The sequence below is a fragment of the Mustela erminea genome, chromosome 15 (assembly GCF_009829155.1).
Source record: "Mustela erminea isolate mMusErm1 chromosome 15, mMusErm1.Pri, whole genome shotgun sequence".
In the NCBI taxonomy this organism is placed as follows: Eukaryota; Metazoa; Chordata; class Mammalia; order Carnivora; family Mustelidae; genus Mustela; species Mustela erminea.
In genome coordinates, this window is record NC_045628.1 from 53,740,557 (window position 1) to 53,757,983 (window position 17,427).

Here is a 17,427-nt window from a genome sequence, read left to right on the forward strand (position 1 = left end):
AAAATCTTTAAGAAAAAAAAAGTGTGTTTTCCATTTTCTAGTTATTAAATAATTTATGAGATGATACTTGCTGTGTGTAAATACCTTGTTTTTTTCCAGCAACTTTTTTTTTTTTTTAAAGATTTTATTTATTTATTTGACAGAGAGAGATCACAAGTAGGCAGAGAGGCAGGCAAAGAGAGAGAGGAGGGAGCAGGCTCCCCGCTTAAGCAGAAAGCCCGATGCGGGGCTCGATCCCAGGACCCTGGGATCATGACTTTGAGCTGAAGGCAGAGGCTTTAACCCACTGAGCCACCCAGGCACCCCTTCCAGCAACTTTTTATCTAATATTTTTGGTATCCTTGATGACTCTTTCCTGAATCTGTTATTTCCTAAAAGCTGCGAAATGAAGATTTTCCTAATGCTATCATTCTTTTTACATTTATTAGCTAGAATTCTTAAAAGCCTTCCCTCATTAATCTTAATGAGCTACAGTATCTCCCATAAAGCCTGGATAAATGCCTTTGAATTACCAATTTTCAGATTAATAATTTGGTGGAATAAACAAGTGAGTTTATTTCCATTCATTTGCTCATTTGTATTGTTCTGGATTCATGGATTTTAAAAATTCTATGTTTTACAGTCTTTTATTTATTTATAGTTATTTATTCACTTAAGTTGCTCAAGGAGTCTCAGACATCATCCCTCTAAGCTGGTGCCTATATCCTTTTGTATTAGGTTCTTAATTCTTTGATTGCTTGCCTACTTTCTAGTATAACAGATTAACCCAGTTTCACCTTCTACTTTCCCTTTCTCAGACTTGGAATTGGCTTTTCTCCAAAGAACCCCTTCTAGTATTTAGAAACCAGGTACTTTGGGTACTAGGAGTGCCCATTGCTCCTTCAGTGTTGTGAATTTATATTAATAGTTTAGGTTCAGATTTCATATTTTTCTAATTTCTTTTTGAGTTGTTTGTATCTCAGCCTAAAAACCTCCACTCATTAATGAAAACAGAATCATTTAAAATTTAGAATATTTTTAAGCCTGCAGAGAAGTTGAGAAAAGAAATCCATTCAATGAACACTATACATACCCCTCACTTAGGTTCACCGTCAGTTAACATTTTGCCATTACCATGCTATTTGTGTGTGTATACAAACACATGTGTGCACGTGTACACACACGCACGCATCTACATAAACACTTCCCTTTTGAGACCACGTGAGAATTGGCTGCAGACATCTCTTAAGAACATCAGCATCGTTACCGCTCCTCAGAAAAATTGTTAGTTCAGTAACATCATCTAACATGCATTTCATATACAAATTTCTCTAATTGTCTCAAATATCTTTGTTATTTTTACCTTGCTGTTCATCTAGGATCTAGTCAAGATTCATGCTTTATTTGGGTATTGTGTTTCTTTCATCTCCACCCAGTATCACCAAATATCGCCAACATAAAGACATGTATCCTTTATAATTGGTACAATTAATAAGTAATATGTAGAGTGATGCCTGGAGAGAGTGAGCATCCTGTTGCCCAGTAGCTTTGAACCCAGTGATATGGATACATTGATAATCTTTCCCTAAATCAGTAATTACATTGGGATTTACAAATGGCATTTATAAATTTTGTCATCCTGTCCATATTTGTCATTCAGCATTCTTACGTAAACAAGTGTTCTTCCCCCATCCTTTTATCTGTCTCTTTAATGGATTCGTAGGTTAAAAAAAAATCCAGTTATTATAATTCATTACCATTTTTATTCTTTTGATGCCTAAATTCCAGTGGGAATTCCTTCAGGTTGGCCTCTATTTTCTTTTCTTTTTTTTTTTTTAATTTTAATTCTAGTACAGTTAATATACAGTGGTATATTAGTTTCAGCTATACAATACAGTGATTCAGCACTTCTATACATTACTCAGTGTTCATCACAGTAAATGTGCCCTTAATTCCCTTCACCTGTTCCTGCTGTGTTCTTTTGAAATGACCCCTTTAGTTCCTGAGCACTTCCTTGCTTTGTCACAATTAAGATGCCCCACCCAGATGGCATACTTTCTCTGCCTCCAGCTTGGAATCAACCATTTTCCCAGGAGCTCTAATTCGTTTTATTGGCAAAATGGTATTTAGAAACCAAAATCTGGGTGCATTACTACTGAGGGTCATTGCTTCTGTGATGTTTCAGTGGAAAAATGTAGTAGTTTAAAGAATGTTTTTAATGTGTTTAAGGAATCATGAGTTCATATTGATAATTCATATTCAAATTTAATATTATATTTTTTTCTTTACTGCTTTGTTTTCTTATGTATCTTGTCTTTTAAACCAAAGAGTTTCACTAACTTCTTTTTAAATTAACAAACATTTGTTGAGTTCATATCCTACAGTATGTGAGGTACTGAAATCTAAGGAAACAAACTGAATCAAATATAGTCTCTGGCTCAATAATTTGGTTTAATGGTAGGAAAGACCAATATATACAAAAACAGAAATGGTAGTATGTTGTGATGTGGATTAAATGATCTCAGTGTATAGATAGTACAGTAGAAACTTTGATTTATTATGACTGAGGGGTGGGAAAATCTTCACAGGTCTTGGGCTTGGTAGAGTTTCTACCGGGAAAGATTAGGAAATCAGGACATTTCTAATAGAAGAGCAGATCAGTAGATCAATAGAAGGAGAATAAGGTAGAATGAAATTAATGTTCTCTTTATGTCTGACTGTAATACTTATTATTTTCTTTATGTAATTTTTTTCCTCCCTCTATTCCTTTGTGTTTGTGACCTCTCCCCTACCAAGTTCTGAAAACCTTCCCTCCTTTTATCATATAGCTGCCTCAGGACCCCTGAAAAGTCTTAGCTCAGGTTGTTATCTCTTTTTTCCATCTCCACCTTCCTTATGAGAGTAATCACTTTTGTTAGCATGCTTATTACAGCGTCTACATCACCTTCCTCCTTATATAGTTGCTGCTTCTGTTCTGCTATTGACTTGGAAATCAGGTATGCAGTCTGTTGGGTTTTAGTGTGGAGTAAGAGTAAATGAACCCAGAGTGAGGGCCTCATGAGCTTCTGGTAGGTCGAATGCCTGGGCTGTGATGTGTGTGTTTTGAGCAGGTGGAATTCTACATGATTAAGCCCTATGCTGGTTCTTTCTCTCAGCTCATTTGAGGTCTGTATATATTCACAGGTGCCAAATGAGTATTAATTGGAGATTTAGTGACTCTGCATTTAAAAATAGAATATCTCCAAGATCTTTCACCTTGTCTTAGAATTAAATAAATTAAGAATATCTTTTATTTTCAGAGCTTCAGTGAAGATGTGTTCCAGTCTGTCAAGTCTTTATTACAGAGTGAGAAGGAACTATGCAGTATATCAGCAGAGGATTGCTTAAAGCAGGATGAACATGCCAATTTGACTGAGGTTTGACATAATACTTTCAATATCTCTTCCTACTGAAACAGTGTATTTTCATGCTTCTTTGTAAAGCTGCACCATCTGTTTTTAAATTGCCTAAAATCTGTATGTATTAATACATGTATGAGAAGTACTTGTTTTAAATATTGGCTAACATAGTTGTCTTAGTGTATTATAGTGAGCACGTTTAATTTAGTGGATAGGCATTATTGGTCACATTCATGGACATACAGCACTGTATTAGATGATTCCTGCTATAGTCAGTAAATTGATACTTTAATACTAAAATTTTTACTCTTAAACATGAATTGTATCTATATATTTTTAAAGATTTTATTTATTTGACAGAGATGGCAAGAGAGGGAATACAAGCAGGGGGAGTGGGAGAGAGAGAAGTAGGATTCTTGCTGAGCAGGAAGCCCAGTGCGGTCTTGATCTCAGGACCCTGAGATCATGACCTGAGCCCACAGCAGATGCTTAACAACTGAGCCGCTGAGATGTCATATACTGTTTTCTTTATGCTTTTTTTTTGGTTTTTATTTTCTTGATTATTTAAATTCAGTACTTTGATACAAAATGAAAAAGTAGTAATAAAAGTACTTTGAAATTAACATATTTACTACTCAGGATATAGTACTTGCTCAACTATTTCTGTGCGACATCAGTGTTTCCAGTCTTTGGACTTACTACTATGAAAAGAAGTACATTTTTTCCTGTAATATAGCCACAGTCCCATCAATACATTCATGTCAGCAAATAAGAGAAGTAAGGTATTAGGCTGTTCAAGCTCAAAAGTGCTAAGTATATTAGTTGAAAAAAAAATTTTTTTTTTTGAAACCAAGGATCTAATTAAAAAAAATATTGAGTATTTTTATTTTGAGGAAGGATTTTCTTTCATCTTTCTTGTGAAACTATATTTGAGGTAGTTCCAGAGGTATGGTGAGCAGACCCTTCAGGCTACAGTGTTCTCTGACCTGAGCCTTTTCCTTTTGTGTCAGCTAATTTCGGTGGCTCTTGACTATTATCTTCTCTGTTATCCCTTCTGCTTTACTTTAGTAAAGCTGAGCCTCTCTTAATCTCCTCTGTTGTTGCCAAGTATGACAGGTCTCCTGTGTCCTTCTGCCCTCAAACAGTTTTCCAGCCTGTATATCTCCAGCTGCTTACGTAGTGCCTTTCCGAGCCCACATTCTTTGGTGAGGCCTTCCTCAATCAATGGGAAATATAAAACTACTGGCATCTTCAAAACTGCATGTCAGCTTATTTTCTCTTTTGTATTCAGTAAAAGGAAACTTGAAAGAATAGAAGGAATTTCTGTCTCACTTGAGGGTATGCATATCTCTAAGTGTTTTGTGAAGAAAAGAAAGAAGTTTGTTTTTGAGCTTCTTTGTCATTGACTGTCTGTGATGTGCAAGGCACTTTCCTCCACGTTTTCGATTAACCCTTACAATGTGGAAGAGGAGTTGTATTGCTCCAAGGTTTACAGATGAGGAGACTGGCTCCTAGAGCCTAAAAGTTTACCTAGAGACCTGGAATTTAACTGTAGCACTTTTGGGAAGTGATGAACATAATTAGAATAACGATCCTGGGTTAATGCAATATTCTGACTTGTTTGTGAGTCATCAGAAAGAGATCAAAAGTATAGTCAGTGTTTCTTTATATTTTAACTATGCTGCTTTCCCTTAATTCTTGAGAATTGATTTTCCACATTGCTATAATTTAAGTATTTCGTATTTTTAGTCACAGTACTTGCTTAGTTGACAGTTTACCATTCTGTCTTCAAATGGAAGATTTTCTTCCTATGATGTCAAAGACATAAAGGGAATATAAATTTAAAAAATAATACTTTTGGGGGGTTACAAAAGTAGTACATGATGCTTGTAGAAAAAGAAGAAATACTGCAAGTATCAAAAAGAAAATGTCTATCAGAGGTGCCTGGGTAGTTCCATAGGTTAAGCTCAGGGGTCCTGGGATTGGGCTCCTTGCTCAGCAGGGAGCCGGCTCCCCTTGCTTGTGTGTGTGCTTGCGCGCTGTGTCACATTATCTCTCTCTCCCTCCCTCTCTCTGACAAATAAATAAACAAAACCTTAAAAAAAAAAAAAAGAACATGTCTATCATTAATCTTATGAATTAGGGGCAAGAAACATGAAAAGAAGAAACATGAATTAGGGGGAAGAAACATGAAAAAAGTAGGAAAAAATAACATCACTTATAATTCCATCATCTAGAATTAATCGCTGCTTATAGCTTGGTGTATTGCCTTCCAGTACTATTTTTCATGCATATGTTTTTAAAAATAAGGTTGAAATTGTGTGCATATCTTGTATCATTTTTGTCTGTAACTTGTCCTTTTTGCGCCTGGGTGGCTCAGTGGATTAAGCCGCTGCCTTCGGCTCGGGTCATGATCTCGGGGTCCTGGGATCGAGTCCCGCATCGGGCTCTCTGCTCGGCAGGGGGCCTGCTTCCCTCTCTCTCTCTCTGCCTGCCTCTCCATCTACTTGTGATTTCTCTCTGTCAAATAAATAAATAAAATCTTTAAAAAAAAAAAAAAATGTGACTTTTTTTCATGCCGTTAGATATTCTTTTAGAAACTTAATTTACATAAACTCCTGTAGAGAAATCCCTATATAAGGATGTTGAAGGAAATAAGTGATAATATCATAGGAAGTCAATAAGGAGTCTTGGGGACATACCCCAGAAAGCCTTCCTGAGGAGGTGACATTAAGTTGGATCTTGTATGAGGAGGAGCAAGGTGTGTAAGCATCCAAGGTCTAGAGACACAGGTTTTGGGGGCGTTACTGCATAACAGTAACAAACTGGGCATGTTCTAGACCCAGAAAGGGGGCCCATGTGTATGAATAAATGTGAGGGAAGGTTGAAATTCTGGCTAACCCAGAGCCTGGGGGCCTTGGTTAGGACTTCATAGTGGGAAGCATGGAAAGGTTTTGACAGGGGAGTGCCATGATTATTACTGAGACCAGGTGGAACAGGACCATCATGCAGATGAGAAGTGGGGGCAGGGGGTGTGGAGAGAGGGAGATATTACAGGAGATAGGTTTGTGGAGTAGAATTGATTGAACTTGTTAATGAAGTGGATGTGGGGGAGGTTGAAGAGCTGCATTATGGAACCAAATCTTTGGTGAAAAACCTTTATGATGATTTTGAAAAAACGAATCATTTTGTCCAAGACAGCCAGCATTTAAAAAATGTATTTATTTTTAATTGAGGTATAATTGACATGTAACCTATTGGTTTCAGCTGCACTACGTGATGCTTCAACATTTGTATGTAACAGTCAGCATTTAATGTTTTCTGTGCTTTTTTCTGTATCTCCTCTCTGTCAATAATCTAATTGTGATAAGACTTAAAAAACTCAAATTAATGGAGCTTTATTCCTTATTCAGGTCACATTTTTAGGTTTTAATGAAGAAACAGATGCTGCTCATATTCAGGTATGGTCAATTTATTGAACTGGAAAAGACCATGGAGATTATTTGGAACAGATTTTGAGATCATGAAATTTGCCTGATTAGCCCAAAATTTACACTAAACTCTTCCGTTAAATCATTCCTATTTAAAGCTAAAAGATGACTCTTGAGTGTGCTTTGGACATTTTCACTTTTAGCATTTTCAGAGTATTCTTGTTACAGAAAGTAGTTTTAGGTTAGGAGACCACAGAAGTAATTTATCTGAGAAGGTTGCCAACCACAAGCTAACTTTCCTCCATTCTGTGCATAATGTAGAAAATGAGACTTTTTTTTTAATATATTTTTTCAATTTGGATGGTCTTCCTAATCTGACTTCATCAAATCATTATATTTTTAACTGAGATAGAGTTCAATTTAAAAGGTGAAATTTGTAAAGAATATTGATTGACCAGTACAAAATTTTTAGCCTGATTTAGGCAGGTGTTTACACAGAAACTGGTAGTTGAGATTATGATCAGCAAAGGAGAGTTCACAGTTATATAAAGAAGGTTGAAGCTTGTGTAGATGTGGTAGGCATCTTTTTTTCCCCCCTACCTTTTGCTGCTGCTTAATATTTGTGATTGCCATGTTTTTTCCTTTTATGGCAGTTAAGTGTCTCCCAAAAGAAAAAGTAATACTGTTCATTTCTTTATGAATAATACCTGTCAGGTGATAATGAAAATTGCTGTGTGTCTTGATTGTGCCCTTGCCTGAAGGAAACTATTTAGACAGAAGGCATAAGAGAAGATTTACTCCTGAGAACATAAGGCTGCAAAGAGAAGTGTTCCAATGTATTTCTCTTAGTCTACTTCCTCTTTAAGAATTATTGATAAAGTCATATTTATAAAGGAAAGTACTCTAGGTGGGGTCAAAGACATTAATTCTTTCACTGGGTAAAGTGTTTACATAAAAAGGGCAAATGAGAAAAGAAAATGTTTCCTTAATATCTTCACAAAATATTCAGCCAGAGTTTAATATGATACTTTGGTGAGGAAAGGCAGAAAAATAGATATGTATTTTACAAATATAAAAACTTAAGCTCCAAGAAGCACATTCTACTGGGGAGAATCCCTGTATGTGGGAAATATTCCATGATTAACTTGAAGATTGCAGGTTGACATTTGCAGCTAAAAACTATTAAAAGGCTAGTTGTCATGGATGGATGAGGTACCATGTAAAAATACTTTAGAGTTTGATGTCAGTATTTTAAAAGGCTATAGAAATAGCAGGTGTTAAAATATTTTAGTACATTTTATTTTTGAGTTAAAAAATTACTCACGATAAACTACATATGTTAACTATTTTGAACTGAAAGTATATTAACCAGTAGACCTTATGGTTTTTGAATAAGGCTCACATTATAGGAATCTAAACAAAAGTGTTATTTATTGTATTTCTTTTTTAAATTAGGATTTAGCTGCAGTTTCTTTGGAACTTCCAGATCTTCTGAATTCACTGCACTTCTGCAGTCTAAATGAAAATGAAATTATTTGTATGAAGGATATAAGTAAATCATCAGATACAAACAGTAGTCCTCTAAGTCAGGTAACTTTTATATATCATTTCTAATGTGTTTTTCAGGGCAAATTTTACAGTGACATTTGACGAAGAATGTTAAACTCTTAAATGCTTGAAGTTTTTTTTAATGCTATCTCAAGGAAATATGATTTGTGAAAAACAGAGCTCAGGAAGCTTTGCAATCACTAAAGGATAGAGTAATTTTGACCATAGCTTTAAATTAGGTTTTTTTCATGTGTGAAGTTCCCTAAATGATATGCAAGTGCATATTAATGAATTTTTTTCCTGAAAATTCATTTATGGATTTCTTGAATTTCTTCTACCTTTGGTTAAACTATAGAATCTTTTCCCCCTTTATGGCTAGTTCTAAATTTTTATGAATATTGCATTCAGTGTTTTAGAGGACACAGTTTAACTTGTTTTCTGTTAAAAAACAATTCATTATAAAGTTGACTTCTCCCCATTTCAGACAGGTAGTTTTAAAACATTCAGCCTTTAGTTCTTTAGTAAGTATTATTTTGTTGATAATGCGTCAAAGAAAAGTACTTTGCATGTTTTACCTCCTAAAAATTGAATCAGTAGGTTTAAAGTTTGGGTTACTTATTCCAAGTATAAAAGACTACTGTGTTAATTATGAGGTCTACAGGTAAAAGTAGAACTGCTTACCTCATTTTCTTCATTATGCTTTTCATTTATATTTACTTTGATTTGTTTGCTAGGATTACAAGATGTGATTAGCTATTATATTTGATTTCCACCTTTTTTCACTAAGTCATATGTCAGTATTTGCATTTTTAAGGGTAATATGTATGGCAAAAAAACTGATGATTTCTATTTTTAATCAGAGCTCTAAACATTATTATAAAATTGTAATACTAGGGACATTTAGGTGAAAGGAGGGGAAGATTCTTTTATGATAGAAGGGAATGTGGTGTCCTGCTGGAAACTGCTGGAAAATGGGATACAAAAATAGAATAGAACCTGGTTCCTACCCTCTAGCAGTTTACAGTGTAGTTGGTGAGCTCAGTTAATGAACAAGGAAACTCAAGAGGCTGTATAATAATATTGGAAGACATGCCAGAGATATGGATTGTAAGTTCTGTAACATTTTGGGAGATAGGACAGGTGGAATTTGAGTAGCAATGAGAAAAAGATTGGGAGAAAGAGAATGGGAGGTGAGAAATGTTGTAGAGAATCAATGAAGAAAAGAATTTAACAATACAAAATCAGGGAGCCTCTTGGGATGCATGCATTTCTTTTTTTTCCCCTCAGATTGTGTTATTTCTAGGCTTCACTTCCAGATAATATGCTTTAAATGTATAATATGTTTTGAAAGTTGAATTATATTTATCATCTTTCATATTCCCCAAGAGTCAGCATTCTGGAATGCTCTGTGTCATGAGAGTGTCACCTACGTTGCCAAGACTCAGAATTGATTTCATCTTTAGTCTCCTAAGTAAATATGCTACTGGTATAAGATATACCCTGGACACGTACTTGCATCAGAAGCGCCAACTTGAGACTGCTAAGGAAGATGATGATGACACCAATCAGTCCGTGTCTTCCATAGAGGATGACTTTGTCACTGCTTTTGAGCACTTAGAGGAAGAAGAGAGCTCAAAGCCATGCAATGATGGTTTGTTCTTTTCTAAACTTTTTCTTGAAAAGGGAAATTAAAGTTTAGCGTTCAGTCTTAAAAGTTTTCAGGCTGAGCTGTTCAATTAGAAATTAGATGCAATTTAAACATTTTACCTTTTTTTTTTTTTTGATTATGCAAGAAATTCATTCTCTTGTGATTTTTAAGTTCATTGTTATCTGGTTCTTTATTTTGTTATTTCTGTTCTTATTTTGGTCGTCCTGTTCAAGCACTGTTCACCTCAGTACATTAAGTATTTGGACCATCCTGGGTTCAAATTTGAGAAGAGTTACCTGGTAGAGAGACCGCATTAGTGTTTCTAACACATAGGACAAGAAGCTAACCATTTCATAGACCAGGTATTCCTAGATGTCAGGTAAAATGAAATTATTTTAATAAAAGGTATATTTGCTCTCAAGTATGATTTGGGGTAAATCTGGTAAACCACATAGTGTAGAAGACACGTTACAAATAAATATTTCATGCTTAAAGTCTACTTATTCCCACTGATATAATTTAATTTTTAAAAGATTCTGCTCACGAATAATTTGATCATTTTATTCTTTTTTCTACAGGAATAAATATTACCGCACTAAAGAGCCAGTGTGATGCTGCTTCTCAGACTTCTTCTGGTCACCAGGTAGAAACCCATGATTTAAGGATTCTCGTCAGCTCTGGGAGGCAGAAGTCATTGGCTAAACCTTCAACTTCCTTAATAAATATTCTGGGACATAAAGAACTACCTTCTGTGAAAACTTCAGTGACTACATTAATTACTGAGCCATGGATCCAAAAGAGTTTCTATAGGTCATGTAATGCTTCAGATAAAAGTGGTAATGCACAGAAAACGTTTTTGTCTTCTTCGCCTGCCTACTCCTCTGAATCTGAATGCTCCAGTCCAAGTCCTGTTATTTTCTTGGATGAAGAGGGTTATCAGAAAAGTTTAAAAGCAAAACTTGAGTTACCTAAAATTCCTGTGATGAAAGATGATATAGAGGATTCGGACTCAGAAGTGAGTGAATTTTTTGATAGTTTTGATCAGTTTGATGAACTCGAGCCAACTTTAGAGACTTCCTGTCCTTTTCCGAAAGATCCTGTCCTAGGAAAGACATCACAAAAGAAAGGACACAAACATGAAAAATCTTGCTCTGTAACCACTGCAATGAATCCTCAAAAATTCAAGTTTGATCGTCCAGTCCTCCCGGCTAATGTTAGGAAGCCAACTCCTCGTAAGCCAGAATCCCCTTACAGCAACCTGTGTGATGCTCCAGATTCACCACGCCCAGTGAAGGCATCAGGGGAGGACAGCGGCTTGTTTAGCCCTGTTCGATCCTCTGCCTTTAGTCCTCTTGGAGGCTGTCCTCCTGCTGAGTGTTTTTGCCAAACAGATATCAGTGGAGCTCGGCTTCATGAGAGTCATGATTCTCTTTATTACACCTATGAGGATTATGCCCATAGCATTTCATGTGAGGTGCTGAGCTCTGTTCTTCATACCCAGCACCCTGACATAACCCCAGACACGAAGAGTATTAAAAAAGGAGAAAATAAAACCATAGCTCTGAAGAGCGAAAGCCTTGAGCCAAAAAGTAAATCTAACAATAAATCCTTGATGATTAAAGATAGCATTCAGAAATTTGCATCTGATCTTGTGGAAAAAAGTTTGGGCAGTGCATTTAAAGACTTACAGAAGGGAGTCTCTTCATGTACCAACGCGTTGTGTCACTTAGCCATCAAATTGACGTCCTCCATTTTTCAGGTGGCATTTAATGAACTGAGAAGGCAGTGTGTGTTTTCACTGAGAGAACGTGCCATCAGCGGGCTGGCTAATTTTTTGGTGAGTGAAGCTTTAGCAAGTGCTTTACAGGATTTACAATATGTAAAAAAGCAGATATTCACCAACACGGTTGCTAGGTTTGCTGCAGATCTTGCCGAAGAGCTTGTTTTTGAAGGCATCATGGAAGTGTGTCAGTTTTCCTATCCTCCAACACCCGCATCTCCACAGTGGTGGTCGTCAGACTGTGAGGACAGAGTAGTGAAGTCCTATGCAAAAGACTTATCTGAGTCTGTTATACAGGAAGCATTTATTGAGCTTTCACAAGTTGATGTGACCTTCACGACCAAGGCAGCAGTTAGTGTTTCTACAAATAACATAAAGTGTGTGAGCACAGAAAATTTAATGCCATCGACACAGACTTCCATGTTTTCCCCTGCTTGGAACAATCAGACCGTAACAGCGACAAGACCCATGCAGGACTATAAAAAGGAGTACACAGTACAGCAGGCCTTGTTTTGTACATCTGGAGTTGTTACTTCTATACCAGTGCCCTTGGCAGGAAGTGCCCTTCTCCCATACCATATTTCATCTAACATATATCAGGCGAAGTCTCTTCGGTCGTCTGATGATAGTAATTTGAATGGCGATTTTACCCAGACACACGTCACCACAAAAAGCAAAGAAGAGGAAGTAGCATGTCTCAGAAATATTTGTTTACCCTCAGACTACAATCCAGGTAACCAGAAAGAATTTAAACCAACTAATGATGATATCGAAATGCAGAGCTCTTCAAAATTAACAAGTGATCCTGTGATTATTAGCAACTTTTCCACCTCAGTGGTGCACACGATTGTAAATGAAACATTAGAGTCAATGACATCCTTCAAAGATACAAAAACCATTGATGAACACACAGATTGTGTAACTATAGCAGTAAAGGGAAAACCCCTTCCCTTCCACTCTGATCAAGCAACACTGCAACAGAGCGAAGCTAGCAATGAGGACTTGTTTGCCGATCATTTATCTAAAACTATTATTAAACATTCCATAGATAAAAGCCAATCAACCATCCCAAGTGTAGATAAAAATGCCGGACCCAAAGAAAGCTTGTTTGTTTCCAGAGAAGAGTCACAGTTGACCTTCGAAAAGTTCCCCAAATTTCTTGATGCTCAAGATCACTTAACCCACTGTTCACTTTCAGCAGGAAAGGATTGTGCTCCCAAATGTAAATGTTCTTCGGCTCATGGCTCTTCTGTAGAGACACTCCCACCATGTCCAACAACTGCTGGTCAGAAACCCAATCTGAAGGAAGCTGCTAAAGACAAACCTGTGACAAAGCATAATGTGAATAATACAGCACTTGAGCCCTTGTCTTTGGGGCAAGAGCACCCTTTTCCTCATTCACATACTTTCTCGTCCACAGTGCTTCCATGTGTAGATGGTTTGCATGTGGAAGACAAACAGAAAATTAGAGACGGAAATGTAATACCTGATACTCCTCCCTCCACTCCTCTCGTACCATCCCGGGCTGGTTCTGAATGGGATATCAAGAAGTTAACCAAAAAACTCAAGGGGGAATTAGCAAAAGAATTTGCACCTGCTACACCTCCCTCTACACCACACAACTCATCTGTGGGCAGTTTGTCTGAAAATGAACAAAATACCATAGAAAAAGAAGAGTTCATGTTGAAACTCATGCGATCTCTTTCAGAAGAAGTTGAAAGTAGTGAAGATGAAGGGCATCCGGAAGTGGATGTGAAGCCTGAGCACTCAGGGAAGAAAGTTCAGTTTGCAGAATTGTTAGCTACCCACATTGTCTCTCTTGCCACGGAAATGGCAGCTTCCCACCTGGATAATAAAGTCATTCAAGAACCCAGGGTGAAAAGCCCTTGCTTAAATGCACAAAGTCAAAGCAGCGTGTCACCTACCGTTTTCAATCGCTCGGAGGAAAATTTACAAACATTACGCAATTTTGCGGGTGATCTGGCAGCGGAAGTCATTACGGAAGCTGAGAAGATAGCAAAAGTTAGAAGTTGTGTGCTTTTCAGGCAAAGAAAGAATAGTTGTTACATTGACGGTGGCCGAGATGATCGATCAGAAGAGAAGCTGGATAGAGAGGCTGTAGCCCACTCAAGAGAAGTGGAACCATTCATTCTTTCGTTACCACCAGGCTCCTGTATGTCCGGTCTGACCTACAAGTATCCCAGCTGTGAAAGCGTGACAGACGAGTATGCAGGTCACATTATCCAAGTGCTGAAACAGGAAGGCGGCAATAGTGAGTTGTTAATGGACCAGTATGCCAACAGACTTGCTTATCGGTCTGTTAAGTCAGGATTGCAAGAAGCCGCTAAGACAGCCAAAATGAAGTGCAGCTCAAGAATGTTCCCCATGCAGAGCTCACAGGTGAAGACCAAGAACGAACTGTTCATATTCTTGAATAAAGAACACCACCGAGAAGCAGATAAAGAACAGCCAAGTAAAAGAAACGGAGGTTACCTTTGTAAAAATCAAACTGGTGAGTGGACGCAGGACACACATAAAAATGAGTGCTCTGAACTGTATAGTTTTTCAGCTTCTCTTGCTCACAGCATAACAAGAGATGTTACAAAAGAGCTGACAGCGTCTGCAGGTGGCTTGCCAAAATCCTTAACAGATTCTTGCCTTTATGAAAAGTCTGGACGTGATGAAGACACCGAGTCTCACATCGAGCCAGAATTTCTTCAGTCTCTTCAGCCTTCCTCACAAAGTCACAGATTTTACCACAGTACGGGCAGCTTAAGTGGGTCTGGTTATGGAGAGAATGTTGTTCAAGCTATAGAGCAGTATGCCAAGAAGGTAGTGGATGACACTTTAGGGCTCAGTTTAGGATCCACAGTTTTCCATGGGTCTGAGTCCACAAAAGCAGCCGATAGGGTCACTTATGCAGAAAAGTTGTTACCTCTTACAGACCAAGCTTGCAGATACTGTGACCGTAAAGAACTACACGATTGCACTGGAAATTCATCTCTGCACACTTCCAGACAGGATTCACTTGCTAGTAGTAAGCCAGTTTCTAATTCAAAACTTAGCAACATCTGTCAGGAATCTAGAATTTTCCATCTTGATGTCCCACAAATTCATGTTGGTCTCGATAAGAAGACAGTGCTTGCTGAAAAGATCGTTGCGGAAGCTATTGAGAAAGCAGAGAGAGAGCTGAGCAATACCAGCTTGGCGGCTGATAGCGGAATTGGACAAGATGGCATTAGCTTTGCTGAGAGCCTTACCACAGAAATAATGACGTCAGCAATGACGAATGTTGGACGTGCAGTCAGCAGGTGAGTTTCAGATTCCTTCTGGGTTTTTACGATAAAAGTTAAACTCGATCATATGTGCTTAGGTCCCGTTAAGAAAGGTGCAATTATTTTTAACCCCAGGTTAACAAAAACATTTTCCCTACTACATTTGTGTGGGGTTTCATATCCCATACGTTACTCTCCATCTCTATTGTCTCATTATCCCCCCAACAGCCCTTTGAGGGAAGGCGGTAACCATTTCCTGAACTAGAAGAGGAGGCTTAGGGAGGATAGTCGTATTGCCCCCGTTCGCAGAGCTGGGAAGTAAGTAAAGCTGGATTGAAGAAACACCAGAGAGTTGTAGACGGCAAATGTAGAGTGTTACCGTGATCATTAACTGCTCTGAGATTAAAATTTTTTTGTTATGGTGTTTTCTTTCCCTTCACAAAGGTAAGTTTTCTTATAAAGAGCATAATTTAACCAAACTGCTGTGGGGAGGAAAGCTTTAAAAATTTTCCAAAGATTTCCATGACTGCTGTCACTTCTCTTGATGTGTTCCAGTCCGAGTTCTTTCCGATGGTCTCACAATGTCCTGTTCTTCAGTAGTGTGCCTTGCGCTCAGGGATTCCAAACAACACCTTAGTTTAACTGTTTTTTTTCCCCTGGAAAGCATCAGAACCAACTTGTGTTATTAGTTTGTAGGATTTTGTTAGTTCCACTGGACAGAGAAAGTTCCTAGAGTCGAGGTGGAATTTAACAGAGTCACAGGATTCCTCAGATTTTTTAATAGCTTTTGTCAAAGCCGTGGCAAGGACTGCCTCTCTTCTTAGCCATCTTAAAATAAGGAGATGGAGTTTGGCCAGGACTCTGGAGGCCAGTTGTTCCATGGTATCCTCTTCTAATGTTTCTGGTGAACCAAAGGTGGTCTCTTTTTGCTCTAATTGTGTAGCCTTCTTTCTCCTAGAGCAGGGGTTGGCAGACTATAACCCACAGGCCAAATCTGGCCTCTGTTGGTTTATTTTTTATTGTCCATGAGCTAAGAATGGTTTTTACATTTCCTCAGTGGTTGATAAATCAAAAGAATACTATTTTGTGACATGTGAAAATTATATGAAATTCAAATATTAATGTTCATAAATAAAGTTATATTGGAACACAGCTGTGCTCATTCATTTATGTATTGTCTATGGCTGCTTTTATGCTTTAATGGCAGAGGTGAGTAGCTGAAGTAGAGACATGGCCAACAATACCTAAGTGTTTTCTCTTTGCCCCCCCCCCTTTTTTAAAGGTTTTATTTATTTATTTGACAGAAAGTAGACACGGAGGAAGAAGCAGACTCCCCATTAAGCAAGGAGCCCAGTGCAGGACTCAATCCTAGGACTCTGGGATCATGACCTGAGCCAAAGGCAGCTGCTTAACCAACTGAGCCACCCAGGCACCCCTGTTTGACCCTTTATACAGTAAACATTTGCAGACCTGCATTTTCTTTGTCACAACTCCCTGTCAGTTCTTAATACGATGGCAGACATATAATAAGTGGTTAGTAAATAACATGAATGAATAAGTGCTAGTAAACTAGGCCTTTCCATAGCTGAAGCAACCTTCCTCAAGCAGAACTGGCCTCAGGCTATTTTAACTTTTTCTTCCTGTGCCTCCCCTAAGGCCCTGGGAGGAAAAGAGACCCTCCCCTGGATTAGACTCTCTAAGATATCCCTCCCAGGCCTGGCTCATGCCGGTGTTATTGACGCTCCATATTTTCACTTTTCCTTCTTAATCCCTTGGGTGAGTAAGTAGGCCTCAAGTATTCCTACAAGCTAGTGCTGTTCTGGTCCAACTTTCTACCAAGGCCAGTAGAATATTACTTTGTAGTTCTTTTCCCATTTCTCTTCTTAACAATTGTGTAGGGTTCCGTAAATGCTGATTATGAAGAGCTGGCTCTAGTTTGCGCAGGGTCCTGTTTCCCATTTTCTATTTCTGAAGTTTAAATGGTTTGCCTTTCAGGCTTTAGAGGGATTTGTTCAGATGGATTATTTTTAAGGGTTTCATTTGGCGTCCCCTTTCTTGTAAATGTTTGATTCATGAAAATAACCATAAATATTTTACAAAGCTGTAATGTACAGAAGGGTGGTATGTGGGTGGTATGTGAATGTCAAATGGGGAATTATATGGGCATTTATTTTTAGCAGAGCAAACATCTGAACTGTATTCTGAGCCAGAATAACCCAGCAGTCATTAAAACTCTTCTCTGGACCTCATCTAGTGAGTCATTTCAGCCAAAAAACCATTAGATTTCAGCACATTCCAGAAAGTGATAAACATTATTAAAAGAACAAAGTTGAGCTCTGTTACGGCTCAAAACTATAATGTGCCTGTC

The 17,427-nt window shown here is 37.8% G+C and overlaps 1 protein-coding gene across 5 annotated transcripts in view; it reads left to right on the top strand.

Annotated features, from left to right (window-relative positions):
• AKAP11 (A-kinase anchoring protein 11) overlaps window positions 1–17,427 on the top strand; it is a 47,796-nt gene that overhangs the window by 15,953 nt on the left and 14,416 nt on the right. For all 5 annotated transcript variants that reach the window (XM_032314565.1, XM_032314564.1, XM_032314567.1 and 2 more), the window contains exons 3-7: window positions 3,279–3,395; window positions 6,791–6,838; window positions 8,264–8,398; window positions 9,743–10,007; window positions 10,583–15,095. In XM_032314565.1, coding sequence (XP_032170456.1) covers window positions 3,279–3,395; window positions 6,791–6,838; window positions 8,264–8,398; window positions 9,743–10,007; window positions 10,583–15,095 — 5,078 coding nt within the window. The remainder of the gene's footprint in view (window positions 1–3,278; window positions 3,396–6,790; window positions 6,839–8,263; window positions 8,399–9,742; window positions 10,008–10,582; window positions 15,096–17,427) is intronic.